Genomic DNA, 20,876 nt, shown 5'->3' with positions numbered 1-20,876 from the left:
CAGGACTATAGCAGTAGACAGGACTATAGCAGTACGTTAGACAGGACTATAGCAGTATGTTAGACAGGACTATAGCACTATGTTAGACAGGACTATAGCAGTAGACAGGACTATAGCAGTAGACAGGCTATAGCAGTAGACAGGACTATAGCAGTGGACATGACTATAGCAGTATGTTAGACAGGACTATAGCACTATGTTAGACAGGACTATAGCAGTAAGTTAGACAGGACTATAGCAGTAGACAGGACTATAACAGTAGACAGGACTATAGCAGTATGTTAGACAGGACTATAGCACTATGTTAGACAGGGCTATAGCAGTAGACAGGACTATAGCACTATGTTGGACAGGACTATAGCAGTAGACAGGACTATAGCACTATGTTGGACAGGACTATAGCAGTAGACAGGACTTTCACACTATGTTCTAAGTTAGACAGGACTATAGCAGTATGTTAGACAGGACTATAGCACTATGTTAGACAGGACTATAGCACTATGTTAGACAGGACTATAGCAGTATGTTAGACAGGACTATAGCAGTATGTTAGACAGGACTATAGCAGTATGTTAGACAGGACTATAGCACTATGTTAGACAGGACTATAGCACTATGTTAGACAGGACTATAGCAGTATGTTACAGGACTATAGCAGTATGTTAGACAGGACTATAGCAGTATGTTAGACAGGACTATAGCAGTATGTTAGACAGGACTATAGCAGTATGTTAGACAGGACTATAACAGCATGTTAGACAGGACTATAGCAGTATGTTAGACAGGACTATAGCAGTAGACAGGACTATAGCAGTAGACAGGTCTATAGCAGTAGACAGGACTATAGCAGTAGACAGGACTATAGCACTATGTTAGACAGGACTATAGCACTATGTTAGACAGGACTATAGCAGTATATGTTAGACAGGACTATAGCAGTAGACAGGACTATAGCAGTATGTTAGACAGGACTATAGCAGTATGTTAGACAGGACTATAGCACTATGTTAGACAGGACTATAGCAGTTAGACAGGACTATAGCAGTATGTTACAGGACTATAGCAGTAGACAGGACTATAGCAGTAGACAGGACTATAGCACTATGTTGGACAGGACTATAGCAGTTTGTTAGACAGGACTATAGCAGTATTAGACAGGACTATAGCAGTAGACAGGACTATAGCAGTATGTTAGACAGGACTATAGCACTATGTTGGACAGGACTATAACACTATGTTAGACAGGACTATAGCAGTAGACAGGACTATAGCAGCATGTTAGACAGGGCTATAGCATAGCAGTAGACAGGACTATAGCAGTAGACAGGACTATAGCAGTAGACAGGACTATAGCAGTAGACAGGACTATAGCAGTAGACAGGACTATAGCAGTAGACAGGACTATAGCAGTAGACAGGACTATAGCAGTAGACAGGACTATAGCAGTAGACAGGTCTATAGCAGTAGACAGGACTATAGCAGTATGTTAGACAGGACTATAGCACTATGTTAGACAGGGCTATAGCAGTAGACAGGACTATAGCAGTAGACAGGACTATAGCAGTAGACAGGACTATAGCAGTAGACAGGACTATAGCAGTAGACAGGACTATAGCAGTAGACAGGTCTATAGCAGTAGACAGGACTATAGCACTATGTTAGACAGGACTATAGCACTATGTTAGACAGGACTATAGCAGTAGACAGGACTATAGCAGTAGACAGGACTATAGCACTATGTTAGACAGGACTGTAGCAGTAGACAGGACTATAGCAGTAGACAGGAATATAGCAGTAGACAGGACTAAAGCAGTAGACAGGAATATAGCAGTAGACAGGACTATAACAGTAGACAGAACTATAGCAGTAGACAGGACTATACCACTATGTTAGACAGGACTATAGCAGTAGACAGGACTATAGCAGTAGACAGGACTATAGCAGTATGTTAGACAGGACTATAGCAGTAGACAGGACTATAGCAGTATATTAGACAGGACTATAGCAGTAGACAGGCTATAGCAGTAGACAGGACTATAGCAGTAGACAGGACTATAGCAGTAGACAGGACTATAGCAGTAGACAGGACTATAGCACTATGTTAGACAGGACTATAGCACTATGTTAGACAGGACTATAGCAGTAGACAGGACTATAGCAGTAGACAGGACTATAGCAGTAGACATGACTATAGCACTATGTTAGACAGGACTATAGCAGTATGTTAGACAGGACTATAGCACTATGTTAGACAGGGCTATAGCAGTAGACAGGACTATAGCAGTAGACAGGACTATAGCAGTAGACAGGACTATAGCAGTAGACAGGAATATAGCAGTAGACAGGTCTATAGCAGTAGACAGGACTATAGCACTATGTTGGACAGGACTATAGCAGTAGACAGAACTATAGCAGTAGACAGAACTATAGCAGTTTGTTAGACAGGACTATAGCAGTATTAGACAGGACTATAGCAGTAGACAGGACTATAGCAGTATGTTAGACAGGACTATAGCACTATGTTGGACAGGACTATAGCAGGAGACAGGACTATAGCAGTATGTTAGACAGGACTATAGCAGTAGACAGGACTATAGCAGTAGACAGGACTATAGCACTATGTTAGACAGGACTATAGCACTATGTTAGACAGGGCTATAGCAGTAGACAGGACTATAGCAGTATTAGACAGGACTATAGCAGTAGACAGGACTATAGCAGTAGACAGGACTATAGCAGTAGACAGGACTATAGCAGTATGTTAGACAGGACTATAGCAGTAGACAGGACTATAGCAGTATGTTAGACAGGACTATAGCACTATATTAGACAGGACTATAGCAGTATGTTGGACAGGACTATAACAGTAGACAGAACTATAGCAGTAGACAGGACTATACCACTATGTTAGACAGGACTATAGCAGTAGACAGGACTATAGCACTATATTAGACAGGACTATAGCAGTAGACAGGACTATAGCAGTAGACAGGACTATAGCAGTAGACAGGTCTATAGCAGTATGTTAGACAGGACTATAGCAGTATGTGAGACAGAACTATAGCAGTATGTTAGACAGGACTATAGCAGTATGTGAGACAGAACTATAGCAGTAGACAGGACTATAGCACTATATTAGACAGGACTATAGCACTATATTAGACAGGACTATAGCAGTAGACAGGACTATAGCAGTAGACAGGTCTATAGCAGTATGTTAGACAGGACTATAGCAGTATGTGAGACAGAACTATAGCAGTATGTTAGACAGGACTATAGCAGTATGTGAGACAGAACTATAGCAGTATGTTAGACAGGACTATAGCAGTAGACAGGACTATAGCAGTAGACAGGACTAAAGCAGTAGACAGGACTAAAGCAGTAGACAGGACTATAGCAGTAGACAGGACTATAGCAGTATGTTAGACAGGACTATAGCAGTATGTTAGACAGGACTATAGCAGTAGACAGGACTATAGCAGTATGTTAGACAGGACTATAGCACTATGTTAGACAGGGCTATAGCAGTAGACAGGATTATAGCAGTAGACAGGACTATAGCAGTAGACAGGACTATAGCAGTAGACAGGACTATAGCAGTATGTTAGACAGGACTATAGCACTATGTTAGACAGGGCTATAGCACTATGTTAGACAGGGCTATAGCAGTAGACAGGACTATAGCAGTAGACAGGACTATAACAGTAGACAGGACTATAGCAGTATGTTAGACAGGACTATAGCACTATGTTAGACAGGGCTATAGCAGTAGACAGGACTATAGCAGTAGACAGGACTATAGCAGTAGACAGGACTATAGCAGTAGACATGACTATAGCACTATGTTAGACAGGACTATAGCACTATGTTAGACAGGGCTATAGCAGTAGACAGGACTATAGCACTATGTTGGACAGGACTATAGCACTATGTTAGACAGGGCTATAGCAGTAGACAGGACTATAGCAGTATGTTAGACAGGACTATACCACTATGTTAGACAGGACTATAGCAGTAGACAGGACTATAGCAGTATGTTGGACAGGACTATAGCAGTAGACAGGACTATAGCACTATATTAGACAGGACTATAGCAGTAGACAGGACTATAGCAGTGCGTGACTGTTCCCAGTCCAGTGTAGTGGTCCTATCCTCTCTGCTCCGTTCTGGCCCAAAGTGGTTCGTCTGGGCCCTGGAATGTGTTAGGCAGCTCAGCTCAGCCAGTCACCAGGCTAATGATTAACAAGGAGCCATTTGTCCCTAGCCTGGCTGCTCTGCTCACTGCTCAGGAGCTCTGCTCTCTCTCTCCCTCCCCAACAATGACGTCCAACAGGTCAGACCCCCTCCCTGCCCTACTAAACAATAGGTTTGTTTCTAAATGCCCTGCTATTCTTTCCCAGTGGGATCTGTAGCGTAGCGGCTCGGCCCACAGACTGGAGTCATGAGACTGTCCTGCTGTTGCTGCTTTAGTCTATATCCCAAATGGCACCCTATTCCGTATATAGTGCACTACTTTAGACCAGGGCCTATAGGGCCCATAGTGCACGATGTAGGGAATAAGGTGCCATTTGGGACCTAGCTCCATTCTGTTCCTGGTCTGGTCACTGTGAGATACAAACAGCAGTCTGAATGGACATCAATGCTACTCCTCTTCTTGTGAGCTTCAGTGCTAAACAGATGAATGATTGTGGGTTTTAAGAGCTACTCTGAAATACTAATGTGTGGATGAATGAGATGTCAGTATGTATGTACCTCCAGTATCCCGTCTTCGGGGAGGTCAGTGCAGTGGACAGCATTCTGTACTTTGGTTTTACCATACAGAGCTCTTAACGAGTCGGGACGAAGATGACGAGCAATCTCCTGGGAAAGAGAAAAATACATTTGTTAGCATTAATAGGAATAAACAGAATGTTCCCGTGAACATGGAGGGGGTTCATGTCTAGATGACTGAAATTAGAGGGACTATGCCAACATCGAGACATTTCAAGTCCAATTAAGGCCAAATATAATGTTTCTTCTTCCTCGTCTCCTTTATGCTGTTTGTTCATTTTATCAGAGGAACACTAGCCAGGGATGGTTCCCCAGTAATCTGCTCAATAGTACTGTTTGTTCATTTTATCAGTCTGGTTCCCCCAGTTAATTCAAACACAACCAGTAATCTGCTCAATAGTACTGTTTGTCCATCTTGAGATGCCGTAGCCAGTATACACTTCCTCAAAATAGTCAGAATTAATCTAAGACAACTAAATAAGTCTGTCATTTATTTAGACTTTTTTTTTTGCTAAAGAGATCTTAGTTGCGCAATTTTGCATCTAACTAAGATGTTTGGTGCAGTATTTCTCAAGTTAAAAAATATGCATTAAAACCATTAGTCTTTTGTTGAATGATAACAAACACTTAATTGAAGAATCCCTGCTGTTGACCAATCACGAAGGAGCGTAGACTTCGGCTTGCCTCCGGATTTTTTTCTCTCTTCACGAACAGACAAAATAAAACCTTGCCAAAAACCAAAACGAACCAAAACGTCACAAAATGTCTTCATAATTTGTCACAAACTGTTCCAAACTATTTGGGATGGGAAGCATGCAGACACCTTAACAAAGAGAGAAAGCCAATGAGAGACAACATGCTTTACATTCTGATGGTTTGCTCTCCCTCTAAAGACAGGAACCAGTGCTCCCGAGTGGCTCAGCGGTCTAAGGCACTGCATTTCAGTGCAAGAGGTGTCAGTGCAGTCCCTGGTTCCAGGCTACATCACATCCGGATGAGATTGGGAGTCCCATAGGGTGGCGCACAATTGGCCCAGCGCTGTCTGGGTTTGGCCGAGGTAGGCCGTCATTGTAAATAAGAATTTGTTCTTAATTAACTGACTTCCCTGGTTAAATAATTATTCTCTGCAGATCCTCTCAAGATCTGTCAGGTTAGATGGGGAGCGTCGCTGCACAGCTATTTTCAGGTCTCTACAGAGATGTTTGATCGGGTTTAAGTCCGGGCTCTGGCTGGGCGATTCAGAGACTTATCCCGAAGCCACTCCTGCGTTGCCTTGGCTGTGTGCTTAGGGTCGTTGTCCTGTTGGAAGGTGAACCTTCGCCCCAGTCTGAGGTCCTGCGCGCTCTGGAGCAGGTTTTCATCAGGGATCTCTCTGTACTTTGCTCCATGAATCTTTCCCTCAATCTTGAGTAGTCTCTCAGTACCTACCGCTGAAAAACATCCCCACAGCATGATGCTGCCACCACCATGCTTCACCTTAGGGATGGTGCCAGGTTTCCTCCAGACGTCACACTTGGCATTCAGGCCAAAGAGTTCAATCAGACCAGAGAATCTTGTTTCTCATGGTCTGAGAGTCTTTAGGTGCCTTTCGGCAAACTCCAAGAAGGCTGTCATGTGCCTTTTACTGAGGAGTGGCATCCGTCTGGCCAGTCTAACATAAAGGCCTGATTGGTGGAGTTCTGCAGAGATGGCTCTCCTTCTGGAAGTTCTCCCATCTCTACAGAGGAACTCTGGAGCTCTGACAGAGTGAAGTTCGGGTTCTTGGTCACCTCCCTGACCAAGGCCCTTCTTCCCCCGACTGCTCAGTTTGGCTGGGCGGCCAGTTCTAGGAAGAGTCTTGGTGGTTCCAAACTTCGGAGGCTACTGTCTTCTTGGGGACCTTCAATGCTGCAGACATTTTAGTGTGAGGGAGATGAACCCTCCGTGAGTTTTAGTGTGAGGGAGATGAACCCTCCGTGGGTTTTAGTGTGAGGGAGCTGAACCCTCCATGGGTTTTAGTGTGAGGGAGCTGAACCCTCTATGTGTTTTAGTGTGAGGGAGCAGAACCCTCCGTGGGTTTTAGTGTGAGGGAGATGAACCCTCATTGGGTTTTAGTGTGAGGGAGATGAACCCTCCGTGGGTTTTAGTGTGAGGGAGCTGAACCCTCTGTGGGTTTTAGTGTGAGGGAGATGAAACCTCCGTGGGTTTTAGTGTGAGGGAGATGAACCCTCATTGGGTTTTAGTGTGAGGGAGCAGAACCCTCCGTGGGTTTTAGTGTGAGGGAGATGAACCCTCGTTGGGTTTTAGTGTGAGGGATATGAACCCTCCATGGGTTTTAGTGTGAGGGAGCTGAACCCTCTGTGGGTTTTAGTGTGAGGGAGATGAACCCTCCATGGGTTTTAGTGTGAGGGAGATGAACCCTCCGTGGGTTTTAGTGTGAGGGAGATGAACCCTCCGTGGGTAACGACAGGATAGTGAGTAATGTTACAGTGACCTTGCCCTGGATGCTGGAGCCTGCTGGATGCTGGAGCCTGCCTAGCCTGCTGGATGCTGGAGCCTGCCTAGCCTGCTGGAGCCTGCCTAGCCTACTGGATGCTGGAGCCTGCCCTGGCCTGCTGGAGCCTGCCTAGCCTGGATGCTGGAGCCTGCCTAGCCTACTGGAGCCTGCCTGCCTACTGGATGCTGGAGCCTGCCTAGCCTACTGGATGCTGGAGCCTGCCTAGCCTACTGGATGCTGGAGCTTGCCTAGCCTGCTGGAGCTTGCTGTTTACCAACTGCCTACCATATTGGCTGCATGGAGCTCGAGCCCAGGAGCCCAGGAGGCAGGAGGGAGGGAGAGAGAGAGAGAGAGAGAGGGAGAGCAGGAGGGAGAGAGGGAGAGAGAGAGAGAGAGAGAGAGAGAGAGAGAGAGAGAGAGAGAGAGAGAGAGAGAGGAGAGAGAGAGAGAGAGAGAGAGAGAGAGAGAGAGAGAGAAGAGAGAGAGAGAGAGAGAGAGAGAGAGAGAGAGAGAGAGAGAGAGAGAGGAGAGTGGGTGAGAGAGAGAGAGAGGAGAGTGGGTGAGAGAGCGAGAGAGAGGAGAGTGGGAAATTCAGGGGGAGATTTTCTCAGAGCTGAAATAATTCCTGCCCAAAGTGGGCTCTCTGTAATTGCATTAGTTACCCACAAGTGACCTGGCAGTCGGAGATCTTAATTTAATTTTAATGAGCCCTACGGAGCGCTAAAACCCTTGTTCTCACAACCATTAGCCTTGGTTGAGAATAATCAGCCTGGACAGAGAGACAGTTGCTTTAGAGCTAGCTAGGCTATCTCATAATACTGCAGGGTGCTATGGAGCTCATACCAGAAACGGTTGGATCCTATTTGGAAAAATAACCTTTAGATATGAGGCTTGATCTTTGTTTTGGACAGATTCTGACTGTACCTCTCTACCTCTCTGTCTGTTTCCTGACAGTCTGACATCACTTTAAACCTCTTAAGCCCTGACCCCTATAAATAATTGTAACCTTGCCCAGCACCCTACAAATAATGACTCACAAAACATCAACACTGATGGACACTGTCAATGATGTCACCTAGCTGCCCTGCACGGAGGGACAGAGACAAATCCTACTTCCTCCCTTTCTTCCTGCTCTCTCTCTGTATGTGTTTGTTGACACCATGAGGCTTGTTGTACCCATGCCAGTAGACCAATAGACGGCTGGTCTTATCTGCTAGAAGACACACTTCAAATGCAACAAAACCGTCTGTCTCTCTGCTCTAATCGTGTAGAACCTATTAAACCCAATCCTACTTTTGTTTCCATATTGAACCATGAATGATGCTGTAAATGGTGCTTCCTTTCAGAACCCAGGGACTTCCTGCCTCTGTTTAACTGGCCTTCGAACTGATTTCTGGTGCCTCCCATCAGAACCCAGGGACTTCCTGCCTCTGTTTAACTGGCCTACGAACTGATTTCTGGTGCCTCCCATCAGAACCCAGGGACTTCCTGCCTCTGTTTAACTGGCCTACGAACTGATTTCTGGTGCCTCCCATCAGAACCCAGGGACTTCCTGCCTCTGTTTAACTGGCCTACGAACTGATTTCTGGATTCAGTCCACCTTTACAATTGAAACAGAACAGCATTTCTGGTGAAAGAGAGATTGTTAAAGTTTCTCTGTAGATGTTTTGATTGTTGTACAGAACTAACGTGCATTGGCCATGAAATGACCACTCAAAACAGCAGTGTCCCCTCCCTGTTCTCATGGACTGCATCCCAAATGGCACCCTATTCCGTATATAGTGCACTACTTTAGACCAGGGCCCTATTCCCTATATAGTGCACTACTTTAGACCAGAACCCTATTCCCTATATAGTGCACTACTTTAGACCAGAACCCTATTCCCTATATAGTGCACTACTTTAGACCAGAGCCCTATTCCCTATATAGTGCACTACTTTAGACCAGAACCCAATTCCCTATATAGTGCACTACTTTAGACCAGGGCGCTATTCCCTATATAGTGCACTATTATAGACCAGAGCCCTATTCCCTATATAGTGCACTACTTTAGACCAGGGCCCTATTCCCTGTATAGTGCACTACTTTAGACCAGAGCCCTATTCCCTATATAGTGCACTACTATAGACCAGAGCCCTATTCCCTATATAGTGCACTACTTTAGACCAGAACCCTATTCAATATATAGTGCACTACTATAGACCAGAGCCCTATTCCCTACATAGTGCACTACTATAGACCAGAGCCCTATTTCCTATATAGTGGTATTACTATGCCCTATATAGTGCACTACTTTAGACCAGAGCCCTATTCCCTACATAGTGCACTACTTTAGACCAGAGCCCTATTCCCTATATAGTGCACTACTATAGACCAGAGCCCTATTCCCTACATAGTGCACTATTAGACCAGAGCCCTATTCCTATAGTGCACTTTACTATTCCCTACATAGTGCACCAGACCAGAACCCTATTCCTATATAGTGCACTACTTTAGACCAGAGCCCTATTCCCTACATAGTGCACTACTATAGACCAGAGCCCTATTCCCTACATAGTGCACTACTATAGACCAGAGGCCTATTCCCTACATAGTGCACTACTTTAGACCAGAGCCCTATTCCCTTCATAGTGCACTACTATAGACCAGAGCCCTATTCCCTACATAGTGCACTACTATAGACCAGAGCCCTATTCCCTACATAGTGCACTACTATAGACCAGAGCCCTATTCCCTACATAGTGCACTTTAGACCAGAGCCCTATTCCCTACATAGTGCACTACTATAGACCAGAGCCCTATTCCCTACATAGTGCACTACTTTAGACCAGAGCCCTATTCCCTACATAGTGCACTACTATAGACCAGAGCCCTATTCCCTACATAGTGCACTACTATAGACCAGAGCCCTATTCCCTACATAGTGCACTACTTTAGACCAGAGCCCTATTCCCTACATAGTGCACTACTATAGACCAGAGCCCTATTCCCTACATAGTGCACTACTATAGACCAGAGCCCTATTCCCTACATAGTGCACTACTATAGACCAGAGCCCTATTCCCTACATAGTGCACTACTTTGGGCAAGCAGCCATGGATGTTCTAATGATGTAGGAGACATCTAATTAGGATCAAAGCCTGAGGGCATGCCGGGAATCACCCCAGAGCTCACTGCCATGGTTACCACCACCTCTAGTGTCTCTCTATCTCGCTATCTCTCTCTCGTCTCCATCTCTCTCTTAATTCAATTCATGGGGCTTTATTGGCATGGGAAACATGTGTTAACATTGCCAAAGCAAGTGAAGTAGATGATATATAAAAGTGGGAATAAACAATAAAAATGAACAGTAAATATTACACTCACAGAAGTTCCAAAAGAACAAATGTCATATTATGTCTATATACAGTGTTGTAACAATGTACAAATGGTTAAAGTACAAAAGGGAAAATAAATAAACATAAATATGGGTTGTATTTACAATGGTGTTTGTTCTTCACTGGTTGCCCTTTTTTTGTGGCAACAGGTCACAATTCTTGCTGCTGTGATGGCACACTGTGGTATTTCACCCAGTAGATATGGGAGTTTATTAAAATTGGATTTGATGTCTAATTCTTTGTGGGTCTGTGTAATCTGAGGGAAATATGTGTCTCTAACATGGTCATACATTGGGCAGGAGGTTAGGAAGTGCAGCTCAGTTTCCACCTAATTTTGTCTTCTCTTGAGAGCCAGGTCTGCCTACGGTGGCCTCTCTCAATAGCAAGGTTATGCTCAATGAGTCTGTACATCTCTCTCTTCCGTCTCCCTCTCTCCTCGTCTCCATCTGTCTCTCTCCCCATCTCCATCTGTCTCTCTCCCTAGTCTCCATCTGTCTCTCCCCGTCTCCATCTGTCTCTCTCCCCGTCTCCCTCTCTCCCCATCTCCATCTGCCTCTCTCCCCGTCTCCATCTGTCTCTCTCCCTAGTCTCCATCTGTCTCTCCCCGTCTCCATCTGTCTCTCCCTAGTCTCCATCTGTCTCTCCCTAGTCTCCATCTGTCTCTCCCTAGTCTCCATCTGTCACTCCCCGTCTCCAACTGCCTCTCCCCGTCTCCATCTGTCTCTCTCCCCCGTCTCCATCTCTCTCTCCCAGTCTCCATCTGTCTCTCCCAGTCTCCATCTGCCTCTCTCCCCGTCTCCATCTGTCTCCCCCGTCTCCATCTGCCTCTCTCCCCGTCTCCATCTGCCTCTCTCCCCGTCTCCATCTGTCTCTCTCCCTGTCTCCATCTGTCTCTCTCCCTAGTCTCCATCTGTCTCTCCCCGTCTCCATCTGCCTCTCTCCCCGTCTCCATCTGCCTCTCTCCCCGTCTCCATCTGTCTCTCCCCCGTCTCCATCTGTCTCTCTCCCAGTCTCCATCTGTCTCTCTCCCAGTCTCCATCTGTCTCTCTCCCAGTCTCCATCTGTCTCTCCCCTGTCTCCATCTGTCTCTCTCCCCGTCTCCATCTGTCTCCCTCTCTATCCCCGTCTCCATCTGTCTCTCCCCCGTCTCCATCTGTCTCTCTCCTCGTCTCCATCTGTCTCTCTCCCCCGTCTCCCTCTCTATCCCCGTCTCCATCTGTCTCTCTCCCCGTCTCCATCTGTCTCTCTCCTCGTCTCCATCTGTCTCTCTCCCCGTCTCCATCTGTCTCCCTCTCTCTCCCCGTCTCCATCTGTCTCTCTCCCCGTCTCCATCTGTGTCTATCCCCATCTGTCTCTCCCCCGTCTCCATCTGTCCTCTCCCCGTCTCCATCCTCTCTCCCTCGTCTCCATCTGTCTCCCTCTCTCTCCCCGTCTCCATCTGTCTCTCTACCAGTCTCTCCATCTGTCTCCCTCTCTCCCCGTCTCCATCTGCCTCTCTCCCCGTCTCCATCTGCCTCTCTCCCCTCTCCATCTGCCTCTCTCCCCGTCTCCATCTGCCTCTCTCCCCGTCATCTGCCTCTCCCCCCCATCTGCCTCTCTCCCCGTCTCCATCTGCCTCTCTCCCCGTCTCCAACTGCCTCTCTCCCCGCCTCCATCTGCCTCTCTCCCGCCTCCATCTGTCTCTCTCCCTAGTCTCCATCTGTCTCTCCCCGTCTCCATCTGCCTCTCTCCCCGTCTCCATCTGCCTCTCTCCCCGTCTCCATCTGTCTCTCTCCCCGTCTCCATCTGTCTCTCTCCCAGTCTCCATCTGTCTCTCCCCCAGTCTCCATCTGTCTCTCTCCCAGTCTCCATCTGTCTCTCCCCTGTCTCCATCTGTCTCTCTCCCCGTCTCCATCTGTCTCCCTCTCTATCCCTCCATCTGTCTCTCTCCCCGTCTCCATCTGTCTCTCTCCCTCGTCTCCATCTGTCTCTCTCTCCCCGTCTCCCTCTCCATCTGTCTCTCTCCCCCCCTCCATCTGTCTCTCTCCTCCTCCATCTGTCTCTCTCCCCGTCTCCATCTGTCTCCCTCTCTCTCCCCGTCTCCATCTGTCTCTCTCCCCGTCTCCATCTGTGTCTATCCCTCGTCTCCATCTGTCTCTCCCCGTCTCCATCTGTCCCTCTCCCCGTCTCCATCGGTCTCTCTCCCTCGTCTCCATCTGTCTCCCTCTCTCTCCCCGTCTCCATCTGTCTCTCTACCAGTCTCCCTCTCTCTCCCGTCTCCATCTGTCTCCCTCTCTCTCCCGTCTCCATCTGCCTCTCTCCCCGTCTCCATCTGCCTCTCTCCCCGTCTCCATCTGCCTCTCTCCCCGTCTCCATCTGCCTCTCCCCGTCTCCATCTGCCTCTCCCCCCGTCTCCATCTGCCTCTCTCCCCGTCTCCATCTGCCTCTGTCTCCAACTGCCTCTCCCCGCCTCCATCTGCCTCTCTCCCCCTCCATCTGCCTCTCCCCGCCTCCATCTGCCTCTCTCCCCGTCTCCATCTGCCTCTCTCCCCGTCTCCATCTGCCTCTCTCCCCGTCTCCATCTGCCTCTCTCCCCGTCTCCATCTGCCTCTCTCCCCGTCTCCATCTGCCTCTTTCCCCTTCCATCTGCCTCTCCCCCTTCTCCATCTGCCTCTCTCCCCGCCCCCATCTGCCTCTCTCCCCTCCATCTGCCTCTCCCGCCTCCATCTGCCTCTCTCGCCGTCTCCATCTGCCTCTCTCCCCGTCTCCATCTGCCTCTCTCCCCGTCTCCATCTGCCTCTCTCCCCGTCTCCATCTGCCTCTCCCCGTCTCCATCTGCCTCTCTCCCCGTCTCCATCTGCCTCTCCCCGTCTCCATCTGTCTCTCATCTGTCTCTATCCCTCGTCTCCATCTGTCTCTCCGCCGTCTCCATCTGTCCCTCTCCCCGTCTCCGTCTGTCTCTCCATCAGTCTCGCTCCCTCGTCTCCATCTGTCTCCATCTGTCTCTCTCTCCTCCCTCTCTCCCCCGTCTCCATCTGTCTCTCTCTCCCCGTCTCCATCTGTCTCTCTCTCTCCCGTCTCCATCTGCCTCTCTCCCCGTCTCCATCTGCCTCTCTCCCCGTCTCCATCTGCCTCTCCCCCGTCTCCATCTGCCTCTCTCCCCCTCCATCTGCCTCTCTCCCCGTCTCCATCTGCCTCTCTCCCCTTCTCCATCTGCCTCTCTCCCGTCTCCATCTGCCTCTCTCCCCGTCTCCATCTGCCTCTCTCCCCTCCATCTGCCTCTCTCCCCGTCTCCATCTGCCTCTCTCCCCCTCCATCTGCCTCTCTCCCCGTCTCCATCTGCCTCTCTCCCCGTCTCCATCTGCCTCTCTCCCCGTCTCCATCTGCCTCTCTCCCCGTCTCCATCTGCCTCTCCCCGTCTCCATCTGCCTCTCTCCGTCTCCATCTGCCTCTCCCCCCGTCTCCATCTGCCTCCCCCCCCGTCTCCATCTGCCTCTCCCCTCGTCTCCATCTGTCTCTCTCCTCCCCGTCTCCATCTCCATCTGCCCTCCCCCGTCTCCATCTGTCTCTCTCTCCCCGTCTCCATCTGTCTCTCTCTCTCCCCGTCTCCATCTGTCTCTCTCCCGTCTCCATCCGTCTCTCTCCCCTCTCCATCTGTCTCCCTCTCTCTCCCCCCGTCTCCATCTGTCTCTCTCTCTCCCCCGTCTCCATCTGTCTCTCTCCCCGTCTCCATCTGTCTCCCTCCCCTGTCTCTCTCTCTCCATCTGTCTCCCTCTCTCCCCCGTCTCCATCTGTCTCCCCGTCTCCATCTGCCTCTCCCCCGTCTCCATCTGTCTCTCCATCTGCCTCTCTCCCCGTCTCCATCTCTCCCCCCGTCTCCATCTGCCTCCTCCCCGTCTCCATCTGCCTCTCTCCCTCTCCATCTGCCTCTCCCCCGTCTCCATCTGCCTCTCTCCCCGTCTCCATCTGCCTCTCTCCCCGTCTCCATCCCGCTCTCCCGTCTCCATCTGCCTCCCGTCTCCATCTCCCTCTCCCGTCTCCATCTGCCCCCTCCATCTGCCGCTCTCCCCCTCCATCTGCCTCTCTCCCCGTCTCCATCTGCCTCTCTCCCCGTCTCCATCTGCCTCTCCCCGTCTCCATCTGCCGCTCTTCTCCATCTGCCTCTCTCCCCGTCTCCATCTGCCTCTCTCCCCGTTTCCATCTGCCTCTCCCCGTCTCCATCTGCCTCTCCCCCGTTTCCATCTGCCTCTTCCCCGTCCTCATCGTCTCCATCTCCCTCTCTCCCGCTCCCTCTCTCCCATCTCCATCTGTCTCTCCATCTGCCTCTCCCCGTCTCCATCTGCCTCTCCCCCCGTCTCCATCTGTCTCCCTCTCCCCCGTCTCCCCGCTCCATCTGCCATCTGCCTCTCCCCCGTCTCCATCTGCCTCTCCCGTCTCCATCTGTCCCTCTCCCCCCGTCTCCATCTGCTCTCCCCCGCCTCTGCCTCTCCCCGTCTCCATCTGCTTCTCCCCGTCTCCATCTGCCTCTCCCTCCGTCTCCATCTGCTTCTACCCCGTCTCCATCTGCCTCTCCCTCCGTCTCCATCTGCCTCTCCCCCGTCTCCATCTGCCTCTCCCCCGTCTCCATCTGTCTCCCTATCCCGTCTCTATCAGTCTCTCTCTGTCTCTCCCGTCTCTCTCTCTCTCTCTTTTCACAGTGTTGTGTTGGCCAGTCAGGGGAGTGCAAGACAGGCAGCATCTACAGTGAGGGAAAAAAGTATTTGATCCTCTGCTGATTTTGTACGTTTGCCCACTGACAAAGAAATTATCCGTCTATAATTTTAATGGTAGGTTTATTTGAACAGTGAGAGACAGAATAACAACAACAAAATCCAGAAAAACGCATGTCAAAAATGTTATAAATTGATTTGCATTTTAATGATAAATAAGTATTTGGGGTCATTGTCCATTTAGAAGACACATTGCGACCAAGCTTTAACTTCCTGACTGATGTCTTGAGATGTTGCTTCAATATATCCACATAATATTCCATCCTCATGATGCCATCTATTTTGTGAAGTGCACCACTCCCTCCTGCAGCAAAGCACCCCATAACATAATGCTGCCACCCCCATGACATAATGCTGCCACCCCCACAACATGATGCTGCCACCCCACAACATGATGCTGCCACCCCACAACATGATGTTGCCACCCCCATAACATAATGCTGCCACCCCACAACATGATGCTGCCACCCCACAACATGATGCTGCCACCCCCACAACATGATGCTGCCACCCCCACAACATAATGCTGCCACCCCCATAACATAATGCTGCCACCCCCATAACATAATGCTGCCACCCCCATAACATAATGCTGCCACCCCCACAACATAATGCTGCCACCCCCATAACATAATGCTGTCATGCTGCCACCCCCACAACATGATGCTGCCACCCCCACAACATGATGCTGCCACCCCCACAACATGATGCTGTCACTCCCACAACATGATGCTGCCACCCCACAACATGATGCTGCCACCCCCACAACATGATGCTGCTACCCCACAACATGATGCTGTCACTCCCACCATGATGCTGTCACTCCCACAACATGATGCTGTCACTCCCACAACATGATGCTGCCACCCCCACAACATGATGCTGCCACCCCCACAACATGATGCTGCCACCCCCACAACATGATGCTGCCACCCCACACGACATGATGCTGCCACCCCCACAACATAATGCTGCCACCCCCACAACATAATGCTGCCACCCCCACAACATAATGCTGCCACCCCCACAACATAATGCTGCCACCCCCATAACATAATGCTGCCATGATGCTGCCACCCCACAACATGATGCTGCCACCCCCATAACATGATGCTGCCACCCCCACATGATGCTGCCACCCCCACAACATGATGCTGCCACCCCCACAACATGATGCTGCCACCCCCACAACATGATGCTGCCACCCCCACAACATGATGCTGCCACCCCCACAACATGATGTTGCCACCCCCACAACAAAATGCTGCCACCCCCACAACAAAATGCTGCCACCCCCACAACATGATGCTGCCACCCCCACAACATGACGCTGCCACCCCTGTGCTTCACGGTTGGGATGGTGTTCTTCAGCTTGCAAGCCTCCCCCTTTTTCCTCCAAACATAACGATGGTCATTATGTCCAAACAGTTCTATTTTTGTTTCCTCAGACCAGAGGACATTTCTCCAAAAAGTATGATCTTTGTCCCCATGTGCAGTTGCAAACCGTAGTCTGGCTTTTTTATGGCGGTTTTGGAGCAGTGGCTTCTTTCTTGCTGAGCAGTCTTTCAGGTTATGTCGATATAAGACTCGTTTTACTGTGGATATAGATACTTTTGTACCTGTTTCCTCCAGCAGCTTCACAAGGTCCTTTGCTGTTGTTCTGGGATTGATATGCACTTTTCTCACCAAAGTACGTTCATCTCTAGGAGACAGAACGAGTCTCCTTCCTGAGCTGTATGACGGCTGCGTGGTCCCATGGTGTTTAGACTTGTGTACTATTGTTTGTACAGATGAACGTGGTACCTTCAGGCGTTTGGAAATTGCTCCCAAGGATGAACCAGACTTTTGGAGGTCTACAATTGTTTTTCTGAGGTCTTGGCTGATTTATTTAGATTTTCCCATGAGTCAAGCAAAGAGGCACTGAGTTTGAAGGTAGACCTTGAAATACATCCACAGCTACACCTCCAATTGACTCAAATGATGTCAATTAACCTATCAGAAGCTTCTAAAGCCATGACATCATTTTCTGGAATTTTCCAAGCTGTTTAAAGGCACAGTCAACTTAGTGTATGTAAACTTCTGACCCACTGGAATTGTGATACAGTGAGTTATAAGTGAAATAATCTGTCTGTAAACAATTGTTGGAAAATGCCTGTGTCATGCACAAAGTAGATGTCCTAACCGACTTGCCAAAACTATAGTTTGTTAACAAGACATTTGTGGAGTGGCTGAAAAACAAGTTTTAATGACTCCAACCTAAGTGTATGTAAACTTCCCACTTCAACTGTATCATCTCATTTGAATTTCCTGTTCAGACGTTTATTATACAGCAGAGTCCTCCAATAAATATAATTTCATTTGAACAAAAAAATACATGTTAAACCTTAGTCATTTTTTTACCTATTTGTTCTGATCAGATTTCTGTTTTCAGCAGATCTACAAATGGTTAGTAATGGTAAGTAACGGTTAGAAATGGTAAGTAATGGTTAGTAATGGTAAGTAATCGTTCGAAATGGTTCGTAATGGTTAGAAATGGTAAGTAATGGTTAGTAATGGTTCGTAATGGTTAGTAATGGTTCGTAATGGTTAGAAATAGTAAGTAATGGTTAGTAATGGTCAGGAAGTGGTGGGGTATTAGATGGCTACTGAATCCATTTAGAGATTGTGTTGATGGTAACATTAGACTGATGTAACATTACAGTTCTGGAAATAAATGATGCTGCTGTCCAGGGAACCCTTAGTAGGAGTCCCAAATGGCCCCTATTCCCTAGATAGTGCACTACTTTTGACCAGAGCCTTATGGTGTGCACTAATAAAGGAATAGTCTCATGTATCATCAGGAGGATGTTTTGATGAACTCGTGCCGTCTCCCAGGTAACAGGAAGAGAATCAGGGACTGTCTCATACAACACACACCACAACACACACCACAATACAGATACACCACAGTAGAGTGACACCACAGTGCAGTGACACCACAGTACAGTGACACCACAGTAGAGTGACAACACAGTAGTGACACCACAGTGCAGTGACACCACAGTAGAGTGACACCACAGTAGTGACACCACAGTGCAGTGACACCACAGTAGTGAAACCACAGCACAGAGACACCACAGCAGAGTGACACCACAGTAGTGTGACACCACAGTAGTGACACCACAGTGCAGTGACACCACAGTAGTGACACCACAGTGCAGTGACACCACAGTAGAGTGACACCACGGTAGTGACACCACAGTGCAGTGACACCACAGTAGAGTGACACCACAGTAGTGAAACCACAGCGCAGAGACACCACAGCAGTGACACCACAGTAGAGTGACACCACAGTAGTGACACCACAGTGGTGACACCACAGTGCAGTGACACCACAGTAGAGTGACACCACAGTGAAGTGCAGGGAAGACAGATTCCTATCAGTGGCTGGTTTGTTGGTTTTAGGGGGTGTTAGCTAGTCTTGTGACTGTAGCTGAGTTGCCTTGGCTACTGCGTGTACAAAATAATTATTTGATACATTTTAGAATAAGGCTTTAATGTATTTTTTTTTGGGGGGGGGGTGAAGTGGTCTCGATGTAGTCAGAAGAACATGTGTTATTTAAGATTAATTTATTGAATCTGCAATATCAACTTGTTATATTATGGATCACATCTACTGCATATTGATGCAATGCATCACTAGCCACTTTAAACAATGCCACTTTATATAATGTTTACATACCCTACATTACTCATCTCATATGTATATACTGTACTCAATACCATCTACTGCATCTTGCCTATGCCGTTCTGTACCATCACTGTTTCATATATCCTTATGTACATATTATTTATCCCTTTACACTTGTGTGTATAAGGTAGTAGTTGTGGAATTGTTAGGTTAGATTACTAGTTGGTTATTACTGCATTGTCGGAACTAGAAGCACAAGCATTTCGCTACACTCGAAATAACATCTGCTAACCATGTGTATGTGACCATTAACACCTGCTAACCATGTGTATGTGACCAATAACATCTGCTAACCATGTGACCATTAACATCTGCTAACCATGTGTATGTGACCATTAACATCTGCTAACCATGTGTATGTGACAAATCAAATTTAATTTGATTTAATATCAACTGATTATATTATATCATGGAACACACTCTTCAAAAGGTTATAAATACCTCAGCAGTGTGGCTCTGGCTGTGCAACGTCATAGCCTTGTTTTGTTAATGTAGCAGACAAGATACTCTTATTTCCCTGAGCCCTTATCACAGTCAAGACAACAATTTTATTTGATAGTGAAAACATGATGTAATATAACAGAATAAAAGACAACAGTGACCTGTCCACCTGGCCGTGCTGCTGCTCCAGTTTCAACTGTTCTGCCTGCGGCTATGGAACCCTGACCTGTTCACCGGACGTGCTACCTGTCCCAGACCTGCTGTTTTCAACTCTCTAGAGACAGCAGGAGCGGTAGAGATACTCTCAATGATCGGCTATGAAAAGCTAACTGACATTTACTCCTGAGGTGCTGACTTGCTGCACCCTCGACAACCACTGTGATTATTATTATATGACCCTGCTGGTCATCTATGAACATTTGAACATCTTGGCCATGTTCTGTTATAATCTCCACCTGGCACAGCCAGAAGAGGACTGTCCACCTCTCATAGTCTGGTTCCTCTCTAGGTTTCTTCCTGGGTTCTGGCCTTTCTAGGGAGTTTTTCCTAGCCACCGTGCTTCTACACCTGCATTGCTTGCTGTTTGGGGGTTTTAGGCTGGGTTTCTGTACAGCACTTTGAGATATCAGCTGATGTAAGATGGGTTTTATAAATACATTTGAACAGAGAGAAGAGATGTGTATCTCACGGCTGGAACAGTTACTCTCAGAGGGATCATTTGAAACGGGCCTCAATATGTTGAGTTGAGGGTTACAAACCAAAATCTATCTTCTTTTTCGATAAACAGATGTTCGATTTAGTTTATTTTTTGGCCTGTACCTTGGAAATGGGTGACCAATTCTACAGTGAGCATAGGGATGAATTATGGCCAAGACATCTGTCTGGTGAGTAGGCCTGGGATGAATGATTCTGATAAATACTCTCTTTGACTTTATCAAACTCATGTTTTTGCATATTTTCAGTGTGGAACCTGTCTATATTTAGCGGGTAATAGCCTACACTGATACATTCTAAATGCCACTAGCGGTTTGCAAAGTAGGGTCGTCACTAATGTTAGTTACCACAGCCACAAAGTTAAAAGCCTGCCTGTTTCTATAATTTCTATAATTCTTAAAGCACATTTTTGTTTTCATGGATTTTTACGATATATCGCCAATTTTGACTCTGTGGCTGCGTTACCTAGGTGTCAATCGCAAAGTAACCTAAGCGAAAAAATAACGCAAAAATGTAATTGATATTTATTTCAAAAGTGCAGCTCAATGTTGGAATACATATTTCCCTACTTCAGTCAACCAGTCCATTTAGAATTTGTGATAAAACGGTTGTGATTTGA

General features: G+C 47.7%; 1 protein-coding gene across 3 annotated transcripts in view; it reads right to left on the bottom strand.

Annotated features, from left to right (window-relative positions):
* nme7 (NME/NM23 family member 7) overlaps positions 1-20,876 on the bottom strand; it is a 124,765-nt gene that overhangs the window by 27,781 nt on the left and 76,108 nt on the right. For all 3 annotated transcript variants that reach the window (XM_042322826.1, XM_042322828.1, XM_042322827.1), the window contains one exon: positions 4,753-4,860. In XM_042322826.1, the coding sequence (XP_042178760.1) occupies positions 4,753-4,860 (108 nt within the window). The remainder of the gene's footprint in view (positions 1-4,752; positions 4,861-20,876) is intronic.

Source organism: Oncorhynchus tshawytscha, linkage group LG06 (genome assembly GCF_018296145.1).
Source record: "Oncorhynchus tshawytscha isolate Ot180627B linkage group LG06, Otsh_v2.0, whole genome shotgun sequence".
Classification (NCBI taxonomy): domain Eukaryota; kingdom Metazoa; phylum Chordata; class Actinopteri; order Salmoniformes; family Salmonidae; genus Oncorhynchus; species Oncorhynchus tshawytscha.
This window is presented reverse-complemented; position numbering and strand designations above follow the sequence as displayed.